This window comes from Bufo bufo, chromosome 1, assembly GCF_905171765.1.
Source record: "Bufo bufo chromosome 1, aBufBuf1.1, whole genome shotgun sequence".
Taxonomy (NCBI): domain Eukaryota; kingdom Metazoa; phylum Chordata; class Amphibia; order Anura; family Bufonidae; genus Bufo; species Bufo bufo.
In genome coordinates, this window is record NC_053389.1 from 556,820,917 (window position 1) to 556,834,181 (window position 13,265).

General features: G+C 46.9%; 1 protein-coding gene across 2 annotated transcripts in view; it reads left to right on the plus strand.

Moving 5' to 3' along the window:
• Positions 1-13,265, plus strand: part of PHTF2 (putative homeodomain transcription factor 2) — a 120,073-nt gene that overhangs the window by 46,201 nt on the left and 60,607 nt on the right. For both annotated transcript variants that reach the window (XM_040413055.1, XM_040413056.1), the window contains exon 2: positions 8,954-9,024. In XM_040413055.1, the coding sequence (XP_040268989.1) occupies positions 8,980-9,024 (45 nt within the window). In that variant the 5' untranslated portion in view covers positions 8,954-8,979. The remainder of the gene's footprint in view (positions 1-8,953; positions 9,025-13,265) is intronic.

The window sequence follows — 13,265 nt, forward strand, 5'->3', positions numbered from 1 at the left end:
CTGTCGCTCAGTTCTTTGAAGGGTCAGGTTTCTGCTTTGGCTATCTTTTTTCAGAGGTCCATTGCCTTTTTGGGACCTGTGAAAACCTTCCTGCATGGGGTGGCGCATTCTGTTCCCCCGTATGTGCCTCCCTTGCCCCCCTGGGATCTCAACTTGGTTCTGCGCGCCCTTCAGGCGGCGCCTTTTGAACCTCTGAGGGAGGTCTCTCTGGTTTTACTCACCTGGAAGGTAGTTTTTCTGGTGGCCATTACCTCCATCAGGCGAGTTTCGGAGCTGGCCGCACTTTCCTGCCGGGAACCTTTTCTGGTCTTTCACCAGGATAAGGTGGTGTTTAGACCGGTGCCTTCTTTTTTGCCCAAGGTGGTTTCTCCCTTCCACCTTAACGAGGATCTTGTCCTGACCTCTTTTTGTCCTTCTCTGGCAAACCCCAAGGAATGCGCTCTCCACTCCCTGGACGTCGTCAGGGCTCTGAAGGTGTACCTGGGGGCTACCGCTTCCTTCCGGCGTTCAGACTCTCTTTGTGATTCCTAAAGGGTCCCGTAAGGGCCTGGCGGCTTCCAAGGTCACCGTGGCGCGGTGGATCCGTTCCGCTATTGCTGCGGCATATCGCGCTCGTGGCCATGTTCCGCCGTCGCGGATTACCGCTCACTCCACAAGGGCAGTGGGAGCTTCCTGGGCTAGACGCAATCGCGCATCCGTTTCCCAGTTGTGTAAGGCGGCCACTTGGTCGTCCTTACATACATTCACAAAGTTTTATCAGTTACACTCTCTGGCCTCGGCTGATGCTGTTCTTGGGCGCAGGGTATTGCAGGCTGTGGTTCCGGTTTGACTGCTGGACGTTTATTCCTGGCGGTGTTGGATTTGTTCTTTTTTCCCACCCCATGGACTGCTTTGGGACGTCCCATGGTCTGTGTCCCCCAATGGAATGAACGAGAAAAGGAGATTTTTGTGAAACTCACCTGTAAAATCTTTTTCTCGTAATTTCCATTGGGGGACACAGCTGCTGCCCCTTTTTTGGTTTACGCCTTATGGTGTGCTGTGTGATGGTTTCCATAGTGTTTTATTTCCGTTCTCCTTCTCCTACTGCTTTTGCAACGACTGAAGTTCTTCTGGAGGTGCCTGGGGGTATAGCCCGAGGAGGAGGAGCTTCTTTTTTTGCATAGTGTCCCTCCTAGTAATATCTCTAAGCTATACCCATGGTCTGTGTCCCCCAATGGAAATTACGAGCAAAAGATTTTACAGGTGAGTTTCACAAAAATCTCCTTTTCTCCCAAAAATATTGTATGTTTTACAAAATGCCCCAATGAGGTTGCCGAAGAAAATTTTTAGGTTATTAGACAGTTTAATGGGGGATTTTATTTGGAAAGGTGCCATTCCTAGGTTAAAGAGAGAAGTACTTCAGCTCCCAGTAAGAGAGGGTGGATTAGCAGTTCCTAATTGTTTTTTTTATTATTTAATAACACAATATAGTCAGATAAAAGGAACTTTAAATGGTTTAGTGGGAAGGGAGGAATTACCGAAAATGGGGTGGAGAGGGGAAATTAATCACTTAGAGGTTTTGGAGTCAGGAACACTGGGGAAAAAAATACCACAGAAAATAGAATATGGAATTCAATGGAATATACATGGGTATATTCCACCTATTTGGAAAAATATTAATTTAAAGGAATTGCAAATGATTAGGTCTTACATAGACTGGGATAAAAAGGGGGTGAAATATCTAGGTCAAGTATTTGAGGAAGATAAATTGAAGGATTTTGGCACCTTGGTAAGGGAGTTTGGGATCCCCCAAAAGGATATTTATAAATATGTTCAGCTTAAAAATGCTATGAGGACATCGGCAAATTTAGATAAATATAGAAAGGAACAATCAGATAGAATAGGTAAATTTACTAATGGAGGAGAAAAAGAGGAACAACGGCAAAAAGATATGGAATTTTGATGGAAGGAAAAAAATACGGATTACAATACTTGCTAGAGTAAAATGGGAAAAAGAGCTTCCGTCTTTTACGGAAGAAAAATGGAATGATGCTCTTAGAAGTTATATTATGGTGTCGGAAAGGGCCTCACATAAAATCTCTCAGTTTTTTATAGTTCATAGGCTACATCGATCTCCTTGGGCGTTAAAGAGAATAGGTGTGAGAACTTCTGACAAGTGCCCAAAATGTAGGGGAGAGAAGGCGGATCTTATACATTGTTTTTGGAGATGCCCTAAACTTTTTAGGATTGGAAAGAAATTGCAGAGACTGTATTAGTTTTTTTGGGTGTTCAAGTCTTTGAAGACCCAGTAGTTTGTATATTAGGGGCTACAGAACATCTTAAAATAAAATGGGGGAAATGATTGGTTTTTAGGTAAAGTACTATTTCAAGCTAGACTTCTCATACTTTGGAAATGGGTAAATGGAGATCCCCCTACAGTGGGACAGTGGCAAGAAGCAGTTGCTAATTTAATAAAATTGGAACGGGTGTCAGAGATATAGTGAGAGAGCAGAAAAAATTGATAAAATATGGAAAAAATGGTTAAACTAGGGCTGGATGTGTGTGTTTGTTTTTTTTTTTTGTTTTTTTTTTCCTCTCTGTCTCTCTCTTTCTCTAATGGGTGGGGGGTGGGTACTTGGGGTAAAATGTTATTATATTAGTGATTTATGTAATATGGATTTTTGGATTTTTCTGATTTTGTACATGTTTCTTATATAACAGAAAAAAAAGAAATCGGCATTTCTGTCACTACTTTATACTGCCCTCAGTACGGTCAGCATAAAGTTGATGACCAGGTTCCTTTTCAGGACTATTGTGTGTGGCAGCAATGGAGAGCCTTGGCAAACAAGTGATCCCACACTCGGATATTCTGAGGAGCTGTTTTTATCGCCATTCCTTAATTTGGGCCTCTCGCCAAGCAGGCTTGAAGAGGGACATGAGGAGATCTTGTGCCCTGATTCCCAAACTGTCTAGAATCCACAATCAGAAGAAGATGACTGTGGGGAACAGAAATTAATGTTTCACGAGGTGGATGATGATGAGACACAGTTGCCAATAAGTCAACTGCAATTAGTGTCTAATAAGGTTTATGATGAGGATGAGGCACAGTTGTCAATAACTGAGGTTGTTGTTAGGTCAACAAGTCAGGAGGAGGACTAGAGCGAGGAAGTGGAAGAGGAGGTGCTGGACGATGAAGTCACTGACCCAACCTGGGAAGGTGGCAAGCTGAGCGAGGACAGCAGTACAGACGGGGAAGGATCCGCAGCACCGCAACACTGCAACAGGCTGGAAGAGGCAGTGGGGTGGCAAAAGGGAGAAGGCAGTCCACACCCAACAGGACCGCAACTGTTCCCCGGAGCACCCCCTTGCACAGGGGTGTGAAAATTTTAAAAGAAAACTACTTGTCGCAGGACTAAAGCGGGGGCTCGATCTACTTGTCCCTCATGACAATCTACTTGTCCTGATACAAAAAATAGTTTTTAATCAAAACCATATTTCAATGCACCGCTACGCTTCCTTATGCAGGGAGGTTGCTGGCTTGCATTCCAGTTTTTGTGGTGTGAAATGACTCTAAGTTTTAAGTCCTCGTTCACACCAGATGATTCTGTCCAGAATGCACTAATCGCGGCTTGCTCACTATGTTGTGGGGCATGAGGGGGCGTGACGATCTATTGAAGTGAATGGCACCGTAGTCACAGCCGCAAGCGATCGGATGCACAGGATCGCAAGGCACAATTATGCCTGAGGTCCGGTCAAAATGCTGCTTGCAGCATTTTGTTTGGACTGTACCGCAGACATAATGTGCCTTGCGATCCTGTGCAGCCGATCGCATTGCAGCAGTTGGGCATGGTTATGGTTCCAATCACTTCAATAGACCACTACGCCCCCTCCTGCCCCACAATATAGTTAGCCGTCCGCAATGCGGTGCAGTGTATTCTGGTCAGAATCAGGCCGGAACGCACTGCCTGGTGTGGACGAGGCCTTAATGTGATCACAGCAATTAGTTTAGTGCACACTCTTGCTCTTAGCACATTACTACCCGTACCTCTAGGTGGTTTAGGCAAATTAGCTGCTGATGTGGCATGGAAAGGACCCCCCTCACCTTTCCAGTTTGACAACACCTGCAGAAAGGGGGTCCTCTGAGGGATGCTGGCAGAGTTAAGAGTTCTATCAATGCCACTGGCTCTGTAACGGCTCTGTCACTGCTCCTCCCCCCGAGCCGGAGACGTGACCGACCCTTTCATTGCTCCTTGCTCCACCCCTCCAGCTCTGTCATTTCTTCTTCCCCACGCTGTCCCTACACCATGCCCCCCCCCTCCCACTTTGTCACCACGGCTGCGTCACTGCTCTACGCCCACTGCCGGTCACCGCTAGTGTTGAGTTCGGGTTCATCGGGTTCGGGACCCGAACTTGACCTGAACTTGACCCCGAACCCTATTAAAGTCAATGCGGACCCGAACTTCACTTTATTTTCCGTTATAACATGGTTATAACAGAATATAATACTATTAGCTTTTTCAGATCTGAGTTTTCACGATGGTGAAAACTCTGATGGTATATTCTAAAACCGAGGCGTTCCCATGGTGATGGGTACGCACTTCTGACAGGGTGCTGCCATCCGCGGCACCTGAGGGGTTAATTGCGCGGACGGCAGCTCCCTGTCAGAGGTCGGGTGCCGGGAATTTTTCTTCAATGTTTGCATTGGTGGGCAGTAGGAAGTGTGCCCTCCCCTCCCCAGTATTAAAATCATTGGTGGGCAGTGTGCCCTCCCCCCCCCTCCCCCATCATTGGTGGCAGCGGCAGTTCCGATCGGAGTCCCAGCATTGTAACTCACAGGTCTGTGCTGCGCATTGCTTATGCTTATAGCAATGCGCCGCACAGACCTGCGAGTTACAAGAAGGAGCGCCGGGCGGCCACAGCGCATGTAAGTATAATGCTGCTGAGTAACTGACCATGGCAGACAGGACTTCAGTAGCGTCTTGGCTGCCATGGTAACCGATCGGAGCCCCAGCATTACACTGCTGGGACTCCGATTGGAACTGCCGCTGCCACCAATGATGGGCGCACTGCCCACCAATGATTTTACTACTGGGGGGTTGGCGCACTCCCAACCAATGATTTTAATACAGGGAAAGGGGTGGGGGAGGGCGCTTGGCCCACCAATGATCTTAATACCGGGGGGGGGGGGGGAAGGGCGCACTGCCCACCAATGAAAACATTGTAGAAACATTCCCGGCACCCGACCTCTGACAGGGAGCTGCTGTCCGCGCAATTAACCCCTTATGTGCTTTGGATGGCAGCGCCCTGTCAGAGGTGCGTCCCCATCACCATGGGAACACTTCGGGATTAGAATATACCTTCGGATCGGAGTTTTCTCCAATCAGATGGTATATTTCTACTTCAAGCGTCCCCATCACCATGGGAAGGCCTCTCAACACCCAGCTCGTCGCCGATCCACTGCGTCCACTGCTCCGGTAAACAAACCCATCTCAGCCCTGCTACTTGCCCGCAGCAGGGCTAAGTTACTGAACAAACTACCTGCCCAGCGCCCCGAACTGCATGTCCCGGGCATCGGGCAATACAATTTCCACACCCCTGCTTGCGGCGATCTCGCTTGCCAAGGGGTAAGTGTTCCACAGTCTGGCGCTTTTTTGAAGAAAGTGCGGACGATAAAAGAATTGTCATTTGCAACCTGTGCCGTACCAAAATGAGCAGGGGCGTGAATACTAGCAACCTCACCACCACCAGCATGATCCACCACATGGTATTAAAGCACCCTAATAGGTGGGCCGAACGCCTGGGTCCACAACCAGTGTCAGAGGGTCACACCACTGCCTCCTCTTCCCCTTTGTTATGGCCAATCCCCATGCCTCCCGCCATGCACCTGGACCTTCGCAAGCACCATCAGCTAGCACATCCACTTCTGTGTCCCAGTGCAGCGTACTGATGTCTTCACCCCGGGTCTTTGAACGAAAGCGCAAATACCCTGCCACCCACCCACAGACCATAGCACTAAATGCACACCTTTCCAAATTGGAAATGTTGCCATTTAGGCTTGTGGACACTGAGGCTTTCCGCAGCTTGATGGCGGCGGCTGCCCCGCGGTACACTGTCCCGAGCCGCTAATATTTTTCATGGTGTGCAGTCCCAGCCTTACACCAGCATGTGTCCCATAACATCACCCGTGCCTTGACCATCGCAGTTATTGGGAAGGTCAACTTAACGACTGACACATGGACAAGTGCTTTTGGCCAGGGACGCTACATTTCCCTGACGGCACACTGGGTGGAGGTTGGGAGCGAATCGTACCCTGGGATGGCACAGGTGCTACCAACGCCAAGGATTGCGGGCCCTACTTCCATCAGGGTTTCCGCCGCCACCTATGTTAGTGGCTGCAACCTCCCCCTTCTCCTCCTCTGCTGCCTCCTCCACTTCCACCCCTGAATTATCATCTTGCAGCACCAGTCAGTCATCAGTCAGTAGCTGGAAGCAGTGTAGCACTGCAGTGGGGAAGCGGCAACAGGCCGTGCTTAAAGGGCTTCTGTCACCCCACTAAACAGTTTTTTTTGGTTACTTATAATCCCTATACTGCAATTTATGCATACATACTGTAATTAATCATTTTGGTTCAGCAGATTATGTTAAAAACGTACTTTTAAAATATGCAAATTACCTTGCTACCAGCAAGTAGGGCGGCTACTTGCTGGTAGCAGCCGCATCCTCCTATCCTAAAGACGCCCCCTCCGCATGTTGATTGACAGGGCCAGCGGACGGGATCGTCCTCTGGCTGGTCCTGTCTGCTATCAAGATCTCGCGCCTGCGTCGTAACGGTATTCAGTCGGCGCAGGCGCACTGAGAGGCGGACGCTCCTTCGGCCGCTCCATCCTCAATGCGCCTGCGCCGATGACGTCGCATCTACACCAGGCGCATTGAGGAAGGAGCAGCCGAGCGAGCCTCCTCCTCTCAGTGCGCCTGGGCCGACTGAAGACAGGTACGGCGCAGGCGCAAGATTTTGAATGCAAACAGGTCCAGCAGAGAAAGATCCCGTCCTTTATGTTGTTAAATTGAAAATTTGCTAAAAACAGTGTTTTATAACAATTGGCAGTATTACAGATTAGTGTGTAAAGTTAGATTGTGAAGTCGTTACTGGGAATACAAACACAAAAAGCGTGTGACAGTCTCCTTTTTCACAAATATATTTTAAAGGAGTTTTTCTTTGGTGGGACCCCCGGGACCCCCACCAATCAGCTTACCAAGCACAGTGCCGTTCATTGTATAGCGGATGTGCTTTTTTTTTTTTCCTACTGTAATTATCCAGTTAACTATTAACTAGTTAACCAGAATTAGGCTACTTTCACACTAGCGTTCTGCTGTCCGCTCGTGAGCTCCGTTTGAAGGGGCTCACGAGCGGAGCAGAACGCTTCCGTCCAGCCCTGATGCAGTCTGAATGGATGCGGATCCGCTCAGACTGCATCAGTCTGGCGGCGTTCAGCCTCCGCTCCGCTCGCATCCGCACGGCCAGGCGGACAGCTGAACGCTGCTTGCAGCGTTCGGGTGTCCGCCTGGCCGTGCGGAGGCGAGCGGATCCGTCCACACTTACAATGTAAGTCAATGGGGACGGATCCGCTTGAAGATGACACAATGTGGCTCAATCTTCAAGCGGATCCGTTCCCCATTGACTTTCAATGTAAAGTCTGAACGGATCCGCTCAGGCTACTTTCACACTTAGAAAATTTTCTAAGTTTTAATGCAGACGGATCCGTTCTGAACGGATGCGAACGTCTGCATTATCGGAGCGGATCCGTCTGATGAAACATCAGACGGATCCGCTCCGAACGCTAGTGTGAAAGTAGCCTTAACCAGTATCTGGTTTTAATTACTAACAATATAAGAAGTATAGATCATATATCCCATTTAAAATTTCACTCAAAATATAATTTATCTCCTTATCTTTTATTTAGAAATATGATTTTCTTGGATATTATTTGCAAGTGAGCCTCTAGGAGCAACGGGGGAGTTGTCGTTACACCTAAGGGCTCAGTTCTCTCGGCAACTGCAGCGTCCTCTGCATTTTGATTGATAGGGATAGGCAGGCATGATCACATTTACACTGCCTGGCACTGTCAATCAGAGTGCAGAGAGAGCAGTCTCTAGGTGTAATAACAACGCCCCCATTGCTCCTAGTTGCTCAGTTGCATATATTAACCGCTTAAGTCTGGTCCCTAAACATAGCGCCTGCTTGCACATGCAGCGGGCGCCATGGCCGCTGGGTTTCTGCTATTTTAAATAGCAGAGACCTGCGGCAAATGTATGTGATCAGCCATAAGGCTCTCCCTGATTGGGGCTTGCAGAAATCCAAATGAATGGAACTGATTTTCGGTTATGGAATTTCTTCAACAAAATCCACAGAATGGACATTCGGATGTGGACGGCACATGGTGTGCTGTTCCGCATCGTTTTTTTAGACGGACAAAAAAAGGTCAGGCATGCAGCACAGGTACTGAGATTGGCAAGTTCTTAACACAGCCACCTCCCCAATTATAAGAGGGTGTTCACACTTATGTAACCACATTATTATCCCCCCCCCCTCCCCCCGCTAAATGATTTCTGTTTGGTTTTCAATGGAATTGTACAGATTATGGGTCACATTGAAGGTGGACATAAACCTGAAAACATTTGTCTGCCATTGTAAGAGGTTTTATATCCACTGTACATGTCGTACATACATGTTACATGAGTAAGACTGTCACAGCGAAAATATGATGATGATGATGATGATGATGATTGATGATGATGGACTTTTTAAGTCTGTATTATTAGCATGTCGCAACAAGCTTGGAGACACCTTTGCAAACTAGGAATGAGGGAGGGTGTAATAGTAGTATTGGCACCCGCCCTTTGGTGTGCGGGTATCTGAGCTATTTATACCGCATCACAGGAGAGTGGAAGTAAGTGTCTCTCTTTCTCATTGCAGCCTAAGATGTCAAGGGTGTAGAATAAATGGCTTCCAAAGTGACCGATGCAATAGTTTGGTACCAGAAAAAGGTAAGAGTCCTGACTTCTCTCTGGCGTTTTGTATGTGTAATGATGTATTGTAAGTGTGTGCAGTTTTAGTTTTTTGTCATTGTTTTATATGCCTGTGTTAATGGTTGTTCCACGATACAAGTAGTGTTGTGTGCCCTTTATGTTGGTATTGTATTTCCATGTGAAGGTCTGGTTTTTACAATCTCTATTTTTGATGAATTCAACTACAAAGACTGAGGTAAAATAGCATGTATTACAAATGGTGTCCCTCAGAGAACATCTGGCTCTTATAATCAAGTGGTTGTAAGCAGCCCTCCTGACAAGCTGTGTCCACAATACCACGGCTCATCACGGCTGTTTGGCGAATGGAGCCCAACTTTCTAGAACGTTTCCTGGATCTTCTAGTATACTTGTTAGATGTTCACTTGTCCAAAGTCATCTGGGGTCATTTATCGAACCGGTTGAAAGTAGAACTGTCTTACGTTGCCCATAGCAACCAATCAGATTCCACATTTCATTTTTTATAGCTCCTTTGGAAAATGAAATCTGATTGGTTGCTATGGGCAACTAAGCCAGTTCTACTTTACACCGGCGTGATAAATGACCCTATATGTGTTCGATAATACCTCGAGTTGTTGTAGTATATATGAATAAATCAGAGAGCAGTAGTGGAAAATGTGAATGTTTTTGTGAATTTGGGTGTATATAGCTTATTGCTTTCTAGCAGGTATACAGTACTGCCCACTATAGTGTGCTCAATGAAGGAGGCGCTTTAGTGCCTGTTGTGACGCCTTTAATTAGTGAAAACATCATTCCAGGTTAGGCTACTTTCACACTAGCATTTTAAATTCCCCTATTGAGATCCGTCATAGGATCTCAATAGCGGAAGAAAACGCTTCAGTTTTGTCCCCATTCATTGTAAATGGGGACAAGACAGAACTGAACGAAACGGAATGCACCAAAATGCATTCCATTCTGTTTGGTTGCATCCCCATCGCAGACAGAAAAACGCTGCAAGCAGCGGTTTTCTGTCCGCGATGTGGTGCGGAGCAAGACGGATCCGTCCCCATTGGCTTACATTGTGTGTCAGGACGGATCCATCTTGCTCCGCACCACTTCATGTTTTCTCTGACACCATAGAAAACTGATCCGTCCCCCATTGACTTTCAATGGTGTTCATGACAGATCCGTCATGGCTATAGAAGACCTAATACAACCGGATCCGTTCATGACGGATGCATGCGGCTGTATTATTGTAACGGGAGCGTTTTTGCAGATCCATGACGGATCCGCCAAAAACGCTAATGTGAAAGTAGCCTAAGATCAGTGTATGAATGAGCAGAGCGTGCTTTCCCAATGGCAGAAGTGCTGAAAAGGAATCTGGCTTTAGGTAATCGGTCTAATTCCTGTCCCCTGATTACATTACACATGAAGTAACAGCAGCCGAACGACGCTGCAGTTGTCATTAGACAAGGTCATTGAACTAAATATGTCTCAGAGAATGAAATGCGCTAGCGCCATTGTCCAGCTGTGGATAAAACATTGTAGACCTCATATGTTGTGAGCTCATGTAGTTATGACTTTCTATCTTAAAGGGGTTGTCTCATGAAATAAACTTATCACCTGTCCACTAAGATTGCAGGTATATTTTAGGACAACTGCTTAACTGTATGTAGTTGACTCTTTACGTACACAGTGTGAAGGAGCATATACAACCTTTAATCCAACAGTACATTGCTGCTATCCGTGTAGGTCCTGGTATAGGCTGACCAAGGCTACATTCACTCCACTGTGAAGATAAACAGCTGTATAGCGGCCGCCAAACTGAAAAGCAGCCTCCTTGCATTGTATGAAAATGGACAAAATAGGATATTTCCTATTTTTTGATGGCCGTTAATAAAAGGCTATTAAAAATCGCCGTAGGTGAATATACCCATAGACTGCAATGGTGACACTACCGTTTTTTACTGTCGCGTGAATGTACCCTAACCGCTTCTGTATAGAATTCGTGTTAGCACCAGGACTTCAATGGTGTGAGCAATGTAAAATTCCTCTGTGTCTTGGTAACCAGATTATACTTCATATAACTGACCAGAATCCATTGTGTGGTTGACAACTAAATGAAGGGGATTGTCTGAGATCCTTGTGAAGCCCTTTTCTGTATCTATGGAAACATAACTCTACTAAACATAATTACAGTCTAGAAAGGGACAGCCTAATGTTTTGCCCAAGTAGCGATGTCACTTCCACCAAGATTTCACATCACCGTGCCATGCCATGATGGGTTGCCATGGTCATATGATCATGTTATGTTTTTTTAAAGGTTCTACAGTTTGTTTTAACTGATGATCTATACTCTGGATAGATCATCTGATCGGCGGGGGTCCGACACCCGGGACCCCCGCCGATCAGCTGTTTGAGAAGGCAGCGGCGATCCAGCAGCGTCGCGGCCTTCCCACTGGCCCAGTGACGTCACGACTTGTATCAACTGGCCTGGGCGGGGATAAGCTCCATTCAAGTGAACAGAGCTTAGCCGCGCCCAGGGCAGTGATACTAGTCGTGACTTCACTGGGCCTGCGGTAAACAGTGAGAAGGCCGCTGCACTGCTGGAGCGCCGCTGCCTTCTCAAACAGCTGATCGGCGGGGGTCCGACTCCCGGGACCCCCGCCGATCAGCTGTTTGAGAAGGCAGCGGCGATCCAGCAGCGTCGCGGCCTTCCCACTGGCCCAGTGACGTCACGACTTGTATCAACTGGCCTGGGCGGGGATAAGCTCCATTCAAGTGAACAGAGCTTAGCCGCGCCCAGGGCAGTGATACTAGTCGTGACGTCACTGGGCCAGCGGTAAACAGTGAGAAGGCCGCTGCATTGCTGGAGCGCCGCTGCCTTCTCAAACAGCTGATCGGCGGGGGTCCCGGGTGTCGGACCCCTGCCGGTCAGATGCTGATGATCTATCCAGAGGATAGACATTCAGTTAAAACAAACTGTAGAACCCCTTTAACATTGATCAGACTGATACTTGACAGTCCAACATTCATATCCATTCAGAAAAATGCTACTCGTAAGCACTTTTCTACAATACTTTGTTGTCACTGTAATCAGCCTATGAACGGAACATTTTGGTATAATCATATTGCGGGTCCTGTTGTGCAGAGGTGTTGATCTACATAAAAATGCAGCACTAAATCACACCCTGTAGATACTGTATTATGTGGAGACCTTTTAACCTCTGAAAAGTCTAGATACTGTATCATATGGACACCTTCTGACTTCTAGAAACCAACTGTTACCAGTTGGGGGTGCCCCTGCACAGTCTGACATTATCCAATCAGTGCTGCCAGTGTCAGCCTCTGCACGGGTACATTTCCAACTAGTAACACCCATCTGGACCTTCACTGCAAACTGCTAGTAATTCTTTCGAAACTTCTAGCAGCAATAATATAGGAATGGCACAACATAGTCATAAAGATAGATGCCCCACAATAGTTATTACGTGGGAATTGCAAGTAGTCGCTAAACGGACATGTTACAGCTCCTCTTTATGGCTATACTGACACAGTATTTTTCCTTTTCAATTGGCTTAAGTGCCGGGAAAGATTTATTGCGGGTATGTCAAATGCATCCATAGGCCCCCATTCACCCAACAGATGCCAAAAGAGTGTCTTTTCAGCCTATGCATAGCAGAAAAAAAGTATAGTGCCCAGTATATTGGGGCCTATGGGTGTAGTATGTCAATGTATGGTTTATATGGTGGCGTACATTGGACCCTTCAGTTGGAGGAAATCTTTGGGGAATAATCCTGACAAATGCATTTGATGGAAGAGTGAGACATGCCATAAACATACCCTAAGTGGGTCATCTTGACCGATGCAATGCTGTCCATTTAACCCACCGACTAATTAGTGGGAAGCAGCTTTGGAGGCTAAAAGAAACATATGTCCAATGCTGCATAAAGCTACAAGCATCAGTTTGGCCCAATGTCAGTGTAACCAGTGTACATTTGTGAAGAAGAATGGTATTTTTTACTTTTGGACTGGAATTTTTTTTAATCTTAAAAAAAAAAAAAGAAGTAAATGCAGAGGAAGTGATTGGACAAAACTATAGTAAATGATCCCAGCCAGCACGCAGAAGCCTACACGCTGAACGCCTACGGGCCATTTGCTTTAGGCTACTTTCACACTCGCGTTTGGAGCAGATCAGTCTTGTATCTGCACAGACAGATCCGCACCAATAATGCAAACGCTTGTATCCGTTAATAACGGAT